The sequence below is a fragment of the Hermetia illucens genome, chromosome 3, assembly GCF_905115235.1.
Source record: "Hermetia illucens chromosome 3, iHerIll2.2.curated.20191125, whole genome shotgun sequence".
Taxonomy (NCBI): domain Eukaryota; kingdom Metazoa; phylum Arthropoda; class Insecta; order Diptera; family Stratiomyidae; genus Hermetia; species Hermetia illucens.
Window position 1 is genome coordinate 113,579,105 of NC_051851.1, and position 14,478 is coordinate 113,593,582.

The 14,478-nt window shown below is 43.3% G+C and overlaps 1 protein-coding gene across 1 annotated transcript; it reads right to left on the minus strand.

Annotated features, from left to right (window-relative positions):
• Nucleotides 1-1,315: 1,315 nt before the first annotated feature.
• On the minus strand, nt 1,316-6,365 carry LOC119651169 (thioredoxin-2). The gene is made up of 3 exons (XM_038054588.1): nt 6,208-6,365; nt 2,100-2,246; nt 1,316-2,040 (listed from the first exon to the last, which is right to left on the minus strand). Exons 1-3 carry the CDS (start codon nt 6,229-6,231, stop codon nt 1,879-1,881), a joined length of 333 nt encoding a protein of 110 aa, XP_037910516.1. The 5' UTR covers nt 6,232-6,365; the 3' UTR covers nt 1,316-1,878.
• Nucleotides 6,366-14,478: the final 8,113 nt, after the last annotated feature.

The window sequence follows — 14,478 nt, forward strand, 5'->3', positions numbered from 1 at the left end:
GCTTTTGTGTTCGTCTTATGTAAGAAACTCCTACTCACATTTTTCCGTTCGTATATGGCTAAAAATCCAAAATATTCCTACATATTTTTTTTGAACTACAAAATATACGTTCATATACCCTAAGCTAACAAACATTGCCCATTACCTAATACTATACTTGTAGATGCGTGTATTAAATTGATCGTACAGATATTTCCGATTTACTGTCCAGTACGAATATTGAATGCCGCTTGTTCAATGTACAAATATATATCTGAACTAGGCACTACCCCAGAAACTTTATTTACATATACATATAAAAACTTACATATGTCCGCCTCGAGTAATCGATATTGATATATAAATGATTAAAAAACTAGAACGAAATGCACTCGGTGACGGTGATAAGACGTCGTTATCTTATGAGGATATAGTCTAGTTGTCTTTAACTGTCCCACCGTTTGGCCCGTTTGGTTCGCCGACTGAGGTGAATGCCCTAGTATTTCTCCGAGGCTTTTTAAATAAAAGGTGATCAATTTTGTAACGGTATTGAATGCGTTCTCTTAGTCGGTCTGCCGTGGAAACTCACTAATGGACGAATCAAAAATCGACTGTAAATTTGGAGCAAGTCTTTCTGAATAAACAACATACCTGAATCAAGCGTGAAACCTAATTGTGGAGTAATGGAACGTATCTTTCGTGAGCCCTTATTGTAATTTCCCCGGGCCCAAAATATAAATTTAATTGAAAAGAAGGATAATAGGGGCTTGGCCTGCATGGTCTTAACGAGGTTCGTTTCTCCGTATAACTTTCATCCCAGGACGGAGTTCCCTCACTTAGGCCTTGTGTCGCATAAAAGCGGCGCATAACACATGCTGTTACGTAACCATTTGCCAATGTACGATTGTGTTTGATGCGTTGCACAAATATTTTAACAAATTTCAAACACGTTTGAAATCTTTTAGGCGATTTGCCGTACTGTATATAGGCGTGTTGCGATTGGCTGGGCAGTACTTTTAGTTCGATGCAATAACACTGGACACGCCACGCATATACTTCCAAATTCTAACTAATGCACAATCCAACGTTGCGCAATTTGTTTGACAGTGTATGAGCCCTGTGAAATTCCTAAAATGATTTACTTTCGTGGAGTAGTTCAGATATTTGACCAGTTTTTTCCTATATTCCATACTCGACTAAACTCTTGGGCACGTTCGGCCGTTTCCGAGAAAACTGTATCCGTCGGCCAAATTATGCATCGATCTGCAAAAGCGAAATGAAGTCACACTGGAAATGAGTAGGATTTCAAATACATCTTATATTGAAACAATTAACATCAGTTACAATAGATCATCTAAAAGTTTATGTAAATAAATTGCTACAATTTTGCTAACAAAGCATGTCTTTCCGCTGTATCTGTGGATAGCAATTCTACTATAAAACGACAACAGTTAAGGCAACAGTAGAAATCTTCGCCAGCGAAATCTCATGCAATATCAGCAGCACTGGTATTGTATCAGAATGCACATAACTATGGAACAAAGCGAACATATTTGGTTCCTAAAGCAATTAATGATGGTTCAGTGAGGACTACCCAAAAATAGTATCCTATGCAGTTACAGATCTCACAAGCGCGTTACCATTTCGGACTGATTTTTATAAAGTTGTCATCAAAATATCCATTTTTAAAAAGATACAAAATGTAGAAAGAATGTTTGCAATCATTTCATAATAAAATTCATCTCAAATCACGTTATCTAAAATTATATAGTCCAAAACCATGGAGAAACAAAGAAATTAAATCGTAAGTGTAATATATTTTGCTTTAAATTAACAAATATATATATTTGCTTGCTGGAATAGTACTCGCGTTATGTCCTATCCTCCCTGGTTAAAATCTTATGAGCTAGGTTCTATGTGCTTTGCAAAATGTTTCTCCAATTTCTCTGCATTCGCGCCAACGAAAGAGTCAATCTTCTCGCCGTTTTTGATGAAAATGAATGTTGGCATACTCGACACACCATACTCAACGTCTAATTCGTCGCAATCGTCAACATCGACCTGAAGATCATAAGATTATTAATAGTACTTTCATTTAGACTTGACTCAAACTATCTTGCCTTTAGCACAACAACCCTATCACCGTACTTATTTGCCAATTCTTCCAGCTTTGGGGAAATTATTTTGCATGGGCCACACCATGTTGCGAAGAAATCAACAACGACCAGTTTGTCGCCAGCTGACTGAAGTTTTCCACGGAAATCTTCCTGCAAATTGAAAAAATACATTAGCTATAGACTTTCTCAATGATGCTTAGGAATATTGAAAAATCTAACTCGAATTCTTCCGCTGAATACTCTAAGAACAAAAATTGACAACAACTGAGAATAGTGAGTACAACATCAGGAAATATCTGAAAAAGGTGTTTTAATATACATAAAATTAATGCAAACACATTTTTGGAAAAAATAGTTGTTCACTTAGGCCCATAGGAAGTAAAAACAATCAAAAAGAAAATGATGTAGCATTTATCTGGCCGCGAGTGTATTGTAATGATCGACACCTTTGGAGGCACCCAAGACCCAGGAAGGGCTGTTGACCCTCGACTTCTTTTTTTGGCCTTTGTCAGCGATTGTGCCACTTTGTTCCGTCACTTGCCTCATCTTCCCGCATTCATCAGCGACCTTCCAGGCGGACGACACTGCAGCAAATTTTAGATTTGAGACGTTTGCTGATACGTCGATTACAAAGAACACCATTTGTGGAACGCAACTTTATCCAGATTAAAAAGAATGAAATGACGAGATTCTGACAACTCGACACTTGAACGAAGACCCGCGATGACTAATGAGGCCAATTTTAGAATTTTTAACCAAATTGTGCTGATGCGTGAAACAATTTCATAATGCAGTAATTCATTGGCTGATAGCATTGATTCAAGATATTTACATCTCTCAGTTCTGTGCAGGTCACTCCCACCGACATGTTCATGAGGATCGGTCGACAAACATTCTCTTTTATTCAGATTCCATCTGAAACCGTGTGGCATGAGGTTGCTCGAGATCATCTTTGCCATTAGACGCTCTTGCTCTTGACACTTCTTCTTCACTTTCTTCACGGTTATTTGAACAATGCCGCGAATACGATTGTCAAGAATGCGTTCAAAAATCTTCATAGTATAGCAACCGGATCTTGCCAGTCATATGGTGTTCTACTTTCATCAGTAACTCGATTGAACAATTCACTGAGCCAGTGTTGGGTCCCACCGCTTCGCTTTCCAGAATTCAGACGCGATGAAGTCAGGTCCTGTTTCTTTCCCCGATTCCATTCGTTTTATTGCTTCCGAATTCAGTCATGCTGACAGGTGGGATTGCTACAAATGGCGGTAGTGCTTGTGGAAATGGCAGATGGACAAATTCTTCCATTGAAATCTGCTCGAAATATTCCGACATCTATCCGTTGCGGCCCGTCGATCTGCAAAGAAAATACCGTTCTTATCATTAACGCGCCAAAAGTGTTCGATATCCTATGTACGTCGGTTTCAGCTTTTGACAAGTCGATGCAGATCTCTATCACCATCCCGAGTGTCCAGTTCACCATAAACTTCTTTGTATTATAATCGATCGCTCCAGTAACAGTTATCGCTTTACCAATTGGCAGACGTTTACTCATCAAGAAACTTGTGATAGAAGCGTTTCTTTTCACGGACCTCCATTTGAACATCGCCATAGCAAAGCCGATGAACCGCTTACCTGGCTTCATGACCCTGAGGTTTGTACAGGATTCACAATTATTTAACATTCCTCACGATAATTTCTTTCTTTTTCTCAGAAATCGACATTATTCTATGCGCGACAGGTCAGTTTTGTTTTATCGGTGGCTTGATTCGCTCGAGGTAGACCTTATAGCAAACGGCTTAGCAGTCAGTGACGGTGGTAAAATGTCGACGTTTTATATGTCGATTTGCGTTTTACTTTTCACTTTAAAATGTAGGGATATGAAACAATCGTTGAACTATGAATTCAGATGTTGCGTTGGACTAATGGCTTGACACGTTTTGATCACATCCGAAATGAGGATATCCGCGATTGTTATGGGGTTGAACCGATCGTGGAAAAAATGCAGGAGAGGCGTCTTCGATGGTATGGTCACGCAATTCGTGCTAATTTGCAAGATTGGTCTGAACATCAAAGCCGATGTTACACGACCAAAAGGCAGGCCGAAACAACGGTGGCTTGATACGCTGGATGGGGATATAAAAGGCTTTCCTTTCCCTAATCTTAGCACTTTATTTTTGTCTTACTGAAGATGGTACAAAGTATGTTGCCTCCTTTGTTTGGGGGACCAACACGCAACGAAAACAACAATTTATGTTACTTCGAGAATTAATCATTCAGAGCAGTTAAACATGGAACTAAGCAACGTTAACAGAAGCCCTGTTGAGACATTTGTATCGGTGCTAGATGCCGGATATAAGTCGACTCAACTCTGAATAAGTTACTGACAAACCAGGATTATATTCCATGGCGAGCGCCTGCACCGTTATGGTCTAGAAATGGAGTTCTCTAACATACCTCAAATATTGTTGAGCCATCGATTACTTTCGATTCGAAATTACCAAATGTGTATTTTTTCTTATTTTTACTTCTATGTACAGCGGACCAACACTTCTTCCTACTTCGTCAATGCCTTCCTTGATAATTAGTCCCAGTATATATCGTGAATACTTTTGTTGATTTGCCAATCCATAAAAAACTTTGGAAATAGTTTACTAAGAGTGATCGTAGGCTAAGCCTCAAACCATAGATGACTAACGCTCGCTTAAGGTTATTCAACACGACATAGATTGCCGCTTATTTCTAGTGGAAGCGCCGGAGTCTAGTCGAATCCGTTAATCATTTTTCTTGCTAGAATCTGTGTCACTAATACTGTTTTCTAATATTCTCATAAATTTCGTCTTTGCATAATACTGCCAGAAATAAAGCCAAAACTTTCGTGGGAAAATATAAATTTCGGCGGTTAAGAAACTGGGAAAACTCTAATAATCAGAAGTGAAGGTCATACCAGATTCTGCGCCTCCACGTTCCAACCCGACTTTTAGGAGCAAGAAAACCACGAATTTCTCATAACACTACGCGATGTCTGCAAATGTTTCCATGGGAATTTTGTATTCACTAAGAAGCCCTCTTTGGAAGGTGAAAATTGCTATCTAGGGTGACAAACCGCGTGAAGTTTGGGTTCGAACGATAGCCGCCTTACAGCCACAAAACCACATCATGTTTACCAGGAGATAACAAACCCTGTCCAGACGCTATCACTGAGGGTTCTTATCGTTTATTTCACATTTATAATCCGCGACCAACAAGCTGACAGCCAGTGAACAATCTTTGAGCGCGCGAGCAGCGCGAGTAGTTTGCAAGCGTATTAGCTTGGAAAATACTTCTGCTGCGCTTAACTCGTACACTTGACGTGATGCTAATTATGACTTGCATTTTGCTGCGGCAGCCTCGCATAATGATGAAATAGGCATGAATCCATGACTCAATTTGATAGTTGACCTTGGCAGAAAACTAGAGGCTCAGTCTGAGAATGACTCAGCTTTACAGACGGGTCTATGTTCCAACAACTTGAGGGCTGGGTAAAGCCTGAGTGAAAAGAAGACCTGATGAATCTCTCATGGAAGCACACCTGCCGCAGTCCTCCCAACGAAGGTCGTTTCCTTCGCAACCCAACGTCAAACATCCGCAGTCTTTTCTATGAGACAAGGACTCCACACCGAGATTACGTCACTAAATATTCATCGCATCCCACACACGTTCTCACTTCAAGCTGCCCCGGAAATTCCCGGTGTCTTTTGCATTCCCATTCAAAGTTGGAGGTCATTCTCACGACACTGACGCCATCGAACCAATAAGAACTACAGACTCACGAGCGATTTAAATCGATCGATGACCGAATCGTCGCCCGGAAATTTTCCATATTTGCAGGTGCCTTCAGCGGAGACCGCACAACGAACGCCATTTCCAACAATATTTCATAACCGATCCGACGGGTGTTGACAATAAAACCATAAAAGTTCGGACCGAAATGAAACATCTGCTTCCTAAGCTAAAAGTAACTACAAGAATTCGGCAAATTGCGCACTTTGACCCACGACAGTAGTTTTAATACTTTCCTTCGCTGCAACGGTGGCCACCCATTCGTATGTGAGTATTTAGAACAACTTACTTTGTTTTGTACGATGTAGACCATGTTTTTGCTTTCTGTTTAAAACACGCAGGAAAATCACAAGACCAGATAAAGCCACGCAACTAACCCAACTGACACGAGTCGAACTCCACAGCGGAATGATGTTCGCTTCGGCGGGCGACTGGCTCAAAGTCTCATTGAAGTTGAATCCGATTCAAGGCTGACAATGCCGGAATTTGACAGTACCATTCAGTTGCTCAATTTGTACCACAGTTTTGTGTTGTGTGGGCCTTGAGTTTTGTCTCCGCTTGAAAGTGGTCATAGCATGAAATTCTCTCGAAATAATAACCCTTAAAGTAATTAAATTATTATTCGGAATTGACTAAGGATTATTCGTAATAAATGAGTGATGTTTAATCAATTCAATTTTGAACCATTGCGGGGCCATCTCGTCTCGAGGGCGCCGACGATTATGGATTGGTGTGGATATCTGAGTTTCAGATTCGGAGAATAACATTGATTAACGGTATTTATCGACTGCAGACCCCAGACAAGAACCAAACACATAAAGTTCAAGCCTGAGATATGGTAGGTGAGGAGCCCTATTGTCTGCAATGTGAGAGCTCTGAAGTTTTTCCCAAAAGCGGGAGTGGCAAAAAAATGTTTCTGAGTGAAAGGTATTGTGTAGAAACGACTCGTGACAATAAATTAATGAAGAAAGTTTGAAGTGTTTTTTGCATAAACAGTTTTATATAGGAGACGCTAAAGCAAACCCTGATGTGCCACTGCAAATGGCGGGAAGTGTTTATAGCGAATACACGACCCATAAAACTCTCCTAAGTTTTCGAAATATATGGAATGGATTATTTTCGAAAAGCAGGTTCCTAAGGCGGAAAGGAAATCACGAGAGCTTTGGAAGAGTCCAATGGGTTGTGTATTCGCTGGGAGTTCTGGGCAATAATTTCGGCACAAAGCGCCACTCACTGCCGGATGAAGAGTCGGATATTGCCAACAAAATAAAAACCAGCTAATCTGATTGAAACGATGCAAGGGAAAATCGCAAATGAGTTTGATGCAGCATTCCAGAAATGTTTATGGTTAATGTGGAAAACGAAGCAAACATTTCGTTATTTGTGTGGTATTGGAGAAATATAGTAAGTTGAATGAGACCTTCACTATGCGCATCAATTAACGGTGTTATCAAGCACACCCGCCCCCTTCCATTTTGGCTTTATGGGCACAGTTTTTAAGGTTTTGCGTAAAACAAAACAAAGACTCGATTCAATATCTGTCTGCCGGTCTTTTTTTGGCTGCGGGAAATCCATCATAGATCGCACCTGGAGGGCTCTTGCTGACTAAAACCTCCCATATTTTCTCCATACTCTCCTCGCGAGACAACCGTTTCCGCGTGGTTGTTCAGTTTTTAACTTCTTTTTCTTTAGTTTTTGTCTCGTTCACAAGCGGAGTTGGCTTGTCGTGATCGGCTGCGCTATTTCATTTCATCCAGGGCCTGGTCTGGATGTAGTCATGTGGCCTTCAAATCATTCAGCGTATCAATCCATCGTTATTTCGACCGGCCGACTGTTTCTTTTAGGGGGTAGGGTAGATTAACGCATTTACGCACACAGTGTTGACTCCCGATTCGGTACGTCATCGGACTACCAACTAAACACCTCCCCTTCGTCAGAGAGCTAGCCTGGAACCGTTTGTCACATTACTTGGGGCTAGTCGCTGAACTCTCCCGCCTTGCGGAGCCTTTAAATCAGGCAATTCCTTTCACCAACGGCAGGGGACAGGAAGAAGGGAACTATCAGTTCAATAAATTTGACGAGAACCTATGGTCTACGAATCCCTTTAGATGTGGCAACCCAAACTGAGATTTCACCGCTTGGAGCGCTGCTCGTCGCAAGGGGACAACCGCCGTGATCAGTTAGTTAGAAAAAGTCGTTCCGTCCGTCTTGTTCCGTTTTCAATAAATTTATGTTTTACGCTGTAGTTAGTGTTTTATTATCGCGCTACTACAATTGGTGACCCCGACGTGATTTTCGGAAGCCGGTGCGACCCTTGTTTCGGAAGTTCTGAATTGTGAAAACCGCGTTGTAATATCTGATTCGAATCGTGCGAGTTTGGTCAAGATGGCTACCTACACCAACGTGCATACCGAAGACCCGGACGAGACGCGGGCAGAAAACTGCGCTAGCCCCAATCCATTTATAGCTCGTCAACCCGTGTCTCAGTTCGTCGAAGCCATACATAACTTAAAGCTTCCGAATTTTTGGAGACAACGACCACAATTATGGTTCGCTCATATTGAATCGCAGTTCGTTGTGAACCGCATTTCAAGCGACAACAACAAATTCCACGCGGTTGTCGCGGCGCTCGATGCCACCGTCATGGAGGAGGTAGCCGACATAGTGGAGAAGCCGCCTGAAGTAAAAAAATACGACGAAATCAAGCGGAAACTCATCATCAGGTTCAGTGATTCACCAGAAAATCTGCTAAGTAGGGCTCTATCGGAGTTAGAACTGGGCGATTTGAAGCCGTCTAGCCTGTGGCGTCAGATGCGGAGTATGGTCGATGGTCAGCTTAGCGACGATACGCTAAAAACGTTCTGGCTAAAAAAGCTGCCAAGCAGAGCGCGTGAAATCCTAACGGTAGCGACCAACATCGACGTAGACGCCCTGACCGAAATGGCCGACAAGATCATGCGCGTGAACGATTCACACGTGGCCGCCATCAGTTCGTCCGAGTCTAATGAAAACCGGTTCGAACAAGAGCTTGCGGTCATCAACAAGAAATTCGAGCAACTAACGGCTGAACTACGAAACAACCGACAGAGACAATGATCTCGATCTCGCTCTACGGGACGGCGACGAACAACCAGCACATCGTTGCCATCGTCACCCGGCGCCAACGATATTTGCTACTATCATCGCCGCTTCGGCAACTGCGCAAGGAATTGTCGTGCGCCATGCACCTTTCGCCAACCGGAAAACTAATCACCTCGTCGTCACTTTCTGCGGTTGAGGACGACGAGACTCCATCAAACCGCCTACTCGTAAGAGATCACCGGCATGGATTGCGTTTTCTTGTCGATAGTGGAGCCGACGTCTCAGTGGTTCCGATAAAGATGTTTCCGAAAAACACTAGCCCGTCAGATGTGAAACTGTTCGCTGCAAACGGATCTCCCATCGATACATTCGGAGAAAAGCTTCTGAATCTCGATTTCGGACTTCGACGTGCCTTTAAATGGAAATTTTGCATCGCCCGAGTCAACCGACCGATCCTTGGGGCAGATTTCTTGCGACATTTCGGATTACTTGTCGACATCAAGAACAAACGACTGTTAGACTCCAACACATCCCTCAGTTCAACAGCATACCGATTCAGAGGCGCCGATCCGACAATATCAACGATCGATCCGAACAACTCTTACCATCGACTTCTAGCACAGTTTCCCGAAATAACAACGACTGTTTTGCAGCCTACGACGATCAGCCCGCAGGTATGTCATCATATCATTACAACCGGACCACCGGTTTCGGAAAAACCCCGACGACTGCCTCCCGACAAATATAAAGCAGCGAAGGCCGAATTCGAATATATGATGGAAAAAGGCATCTGCAGGCCATCGAACAGTCCGTGGGCAAGTCCATTGTTGCTAAAAGCAAAAAAATCTGGCGAATGGCGTGCGTGCGGTGATTATCGCGGTCTGAACAAAATCACCGTGCCCGATAGCTACCCGGTACCGCACATCCACGACATCACACAACATCTCACTGGCAAAAAGATTTTTTCGGTGATTGATCTTATACGAGCTTTCCACCAAATCCCAGTCGCGCCCGACGACATTCCAAAGACAGCTGTGATAACCCCTTTCGGGTTATTCGAATTCCTGGTAATGACATTCGGACTCCGTAATGCTGCACAGACGTTTCAACGACATATCGACAATGCACTTCGTGGTCTCGATTTCGTTTGGGCATACCTCGACGACATCTTTATCGCGTCCGATTCGGAAGAACAACACGAGGAACACCTCAAAATCGTTTTCGAACGACTTCGTATGTACGGACTAAAAATCAACCCAGTCAAATGCGTATTTGGTGTTAACAAGATAGAATTCTTGTCTCACCAGATCTCGAGCGACGGAATCGAACCATCTCCGGCCAAGGTCAAAGCGATCAGACAGTATCCGAAACCTATGAACATCATCGAGTTGCGAAGATATCTCGGTGTAATCAACTTTTACCGAAGGTTTCTGCCGGGAGCAGCTACAATTCTCGCACCCCTCAACAGCTATCTGCGAGAAAGCCGAAAGAACGACAAACGTCCGATCGTTTGGAATCCCGCATCCGAGCATGCTTTCGAAGAATCAAAACGACTAATCGCTAACGCGACGATGTTGGCACACTCAGTTGCCGGCGCCAAACTTTCAATTACCACCGACGCATCCGACGTCGCAACTGGTGCCGTTCTCGAGCAATTCCACAATGGACTTCGCCAACCACTTGGGTTTTATTCCAAGAAGCTATCTGAAACCCAAGCCCGATATAGCACATACGACCGGGAATTACTCGCAATATACAATGGCGTGAAATTCTTTCGACATATGCTTGAAGGACGTGAGTTCACGATACGCACCGACCATCGACCGCTGATATATGCTTTTCAACAAAAATTGGAGAAAGCATCACCGAGACAGTGCCGACAGCTTCAGTACATCTCACAGTTCACCACCGACATAGTCCATGTCTCCGGTCAGGAGAATTGTGTCGCAGATGCACTGTCTAGAATCGAAATCGAAGCCATCGCAATGCCGACCGCGGTCACGATCACTGAAATCGCCGACGCACAAGCAGACGACCAAGAACTTCAAGAATTGCTAAAATCCACATCCTCGCTTGTCCTGCAGCAATTCACCTTCAGCAACAGCGACAAGCCAGTCTACTGTGACACATCCGCGCAAGTCATACGACCATACGTACCGCGCTCTCTCAGGCGGAGAGTATTCAACGTCTTTCACGGCCCATCACACCCCAGTGGCCGAGCAACCAGCAAAGCAATGCGAAAAAATATGTCTGGCCCGGAATCGACAAAGATTCCACTACCTGGGCCAAAAACTGTATTCAATGCCAAAGGGCAAAAATACATCGCCACGTCCGAAACATACCACTGCAGTATGCACAATCGAGCAGCCGATTCGAGCACGTCCACTTGGACATAGTTGGCCCGTTGCCACCATGCCAAGGACATCGCTACCTACTGACAATGGTCGACCGATTCAGCAGATGGCCAGAGGCTGTTCCAATATCCGATATAACGGCAGACACTGTCGCAACAGCATTCTATTCGCATTGGATATCAAGATTCGGATCCCCACGCACCGTCACTACAGACCAGGGTTCGCAGTTCGAATCTTCCCTCTTTCGAGCTCTCACTCAGTTGACTGGATGCAAGCGAACACGTAGTTCTCCGTATCACCCAGCGGCCAACGGCATGGTAGAACGCTGGCATCGATCCTTAAAAACCGCGCTTATGTGCCACGAGAATCACCGATGGGTTGAGACTCTACCAACAGTATTACTCGGCTTACGGACATCAGTAAAATCCGACTTGAAATGCTCACCAGCCGAACTCGTATACGGCACAAAACTTCGCTTGCCTGGCGAACTATTTCTCGACACCGAAATGCAAAACGATCCGCAGATATTCGTCGAAAAATTCAGGCGAGATATGCAGCAACTTCGCGCCACACCGGTCGAACATCATAGAGCAGACAGCATGTTCGTCTTCAAAGATCTGTACTCCTGTACGCATGTCTTCCTTCGAGACGATACCTCACGGAAGCCGCTACAGTGTCCTTACATGGGACCTTACGAGGTAGTAAAGCGAAATAGCGATCGAGTGTTTACGATACGATGCAACGACAAAACTGTTGTCGTATCCACCGAACGACTCAAACCAGCGTACACAATCCGTGAGGACGACGACTTCATCGAACCAGCTATCATCCAACATCGAAGCGAATCACAATTAACAAATCGACCATTGCGAACATATTCTGGACCGAAAAGCAAGAAAGTCACAATCGCTCAATGACCTCGATCATCTCGACTATTGACAAACGAATCGCAAACAACATTCTGTCTTGTGGACAATCCATCATGTGTTCGCTAGGAGGGGGATAATGTGGCAACCCAAACTGAGATTTCACCGCTTGGAGCGCTGCTCGTCGCAAGGGGACAACCGCCGTGATCAGTTAGTTATTATAGAAAAAGTCGTTCCGTCCGTCTTGTTCCGTTTTCAATAAATTTATGTTTTACGCTGTAGTTAGTGTTTTATTATCGCGCTACTACATAGATATAGCAAGTGGCGCCATCTTCTGTTGAGTTTAAGGAGGACTCCCCGTACATGCGAAGGGGAGTGCAGAATATGGCCAGGATATCAAATGATAGGGCTCAATCAGCATTTTTCGGAACTGATCCCATATTTGATATCGCATTCAACGTAGGGGAGTTTCAACCGAAAAATCTGGAAAAAAACCATGGTGTATCTGAACGAAATCTATTCCTCAAAATGCATTCCCTTCCAATATCCTTGTGCTGATATTAGTATATTACCGTAATTTAGAAGCTTACCCGGAAACCCCCTTAAATTCATGCTAGAAGTACATCGACGTTGATATAAAAGATAACATATGGCATAACTTTGGGAAGTTTGAAGGAAATCTAAATATTATTAACGAAGTTATACAAGGTTAAACGGTTAAACTTTCCCACTTTATGTGGATTTCGTGCATTCGTGCATGTAATAGGCCGAAACACAACAGCGGAATGACTGCGCGCGTGCGGAGTGATAGAACTGTCAAATAAAGTTCATTACACGGACTTGTATGAAGCAACCCACAACAAGTCCAATGCGCAATGTAATTAATTTGAATGGATTCGTTCTGAGAAGTGCGGAAAGCACTATTTGCATTGAATGTGCTAATTATTAATGTCTATTAAACTGTTCCGCTCGAAACGTCTCACCATAGGGTCAAAGTTCTTACTGTACAAGACTATGATCTTGCCAGTTCTCATTTATTCCTCGGAAACTTGGGTTCTTAGCAAGAAAAATTGCGAACCTCTTGGCCGCGTTTGAGAGAAGAATCCTTCGAAGAATTTTTGGCCCCCTACATGAGGCCTAACGATTCCGTAGCCTACATAATGACGAAATCTATGAGCGATACCATGACCGTCCGGTTGTGGATAAAATCCAGCTCAATAGGTTACGGTGGGCGGGTCACTTAATCCGTATGGATGAGGATGATCCAGCCTGGAAAGTCTATAAGGGCAATATCTATTGTAGAAAAAGAAGACGAGGCAGGCCCTGCCTAAGATGGAGCGATGACGTAGGCCAGGACGCCAGACAGCTTTTAGGGATATCGAATTGGTGGACCTCGGCCCAAAACCGGGATGTCTGGAGTTCCTTATTAAGGCAGGCCTAGACCGGATACCGGTTGTTGCGCCGCTGATGATGGTTATTAATGTCACTTGCACAAGTCCCATCGCTTCCATTCATAAAAATTGAATTTAAACTGGAGGTATGTGTACTCTTAGTGGCATATAATTATATGAATTTCATAACATAAAATATAAGAAGATGCATACAATAATTGCATAAACTTCAAGATTATGTGCAATGATGAGATCCTGTGCGCGGACAATCGACTTGCGTTCATATTTTATGCCTGAGGTGGAACGATGGCGTAGTCCAGGATACCAGGCAGCTTTTAGGGATATTCAATTGGTGGACCTCTCCGCAAGCGAGAAATCACTTCGTTTTAGTGTCCTAATCATTTGTATATCAATACCCGACTTATGTATGTGCTTATATGTAAATGCTGATGAAGTTTGGGGGTACATATGTATGTTTTTGTGCACGAAGCAAATCAGAAATGTGCGTACGATCAATTTATATGTTCATGTATAAGTACATTATTCGGTAACAGGCAATGTTTTTTTTTAGGGTGAACATAATATTCACATCTGTAATATATACGTATATCTTCAAGTTTGGAAAAAACATGAGGAATATTTTGGGTTTTTAGCCATTTGCGAATGGAAAAGTGTGCGGGGAAAATTTCTCACATAAGATAAACGCCAAACCTTTATACCCTAAGCAGCAGCTTCCGGTATTTCGACTTGTTTCTGTTTTGGCAGGAAGGTGAAATGAATTTGCGCTCAAAGCGCCGGACTTCTGACAGACTACCGGCTAAAATATCCCCTGTTGCGCCTCGGATACTAAGCTGGAATTGTTTGATAT

What these genes read in the sequence shown, in the direction of transcription:
- LOC119651169 (XM_038054588.1), bottom strand. Translation starts at nt 6,231, where the DNA reads ATGGTCTACATCGTACAAAACAAA. An exon ending in TCTACATCGTACAAAACAAA is followed by an intron (nt 2,247 to 6,207) that starts GTAAGTTGTTCT and finishes TTCAATTTGCAG; the next exon opens with GAAGATTTCCGTGGAAAACT. An exon ending in ATAGGGTTGTTGTGCTAAAG is followed by an intron (nt 2,041 to 2,099) that starts GCAAGATAGTTT and finishes TATGATCTTCAG; the next exon opens with GTCGATGTTGACGATTGCGA.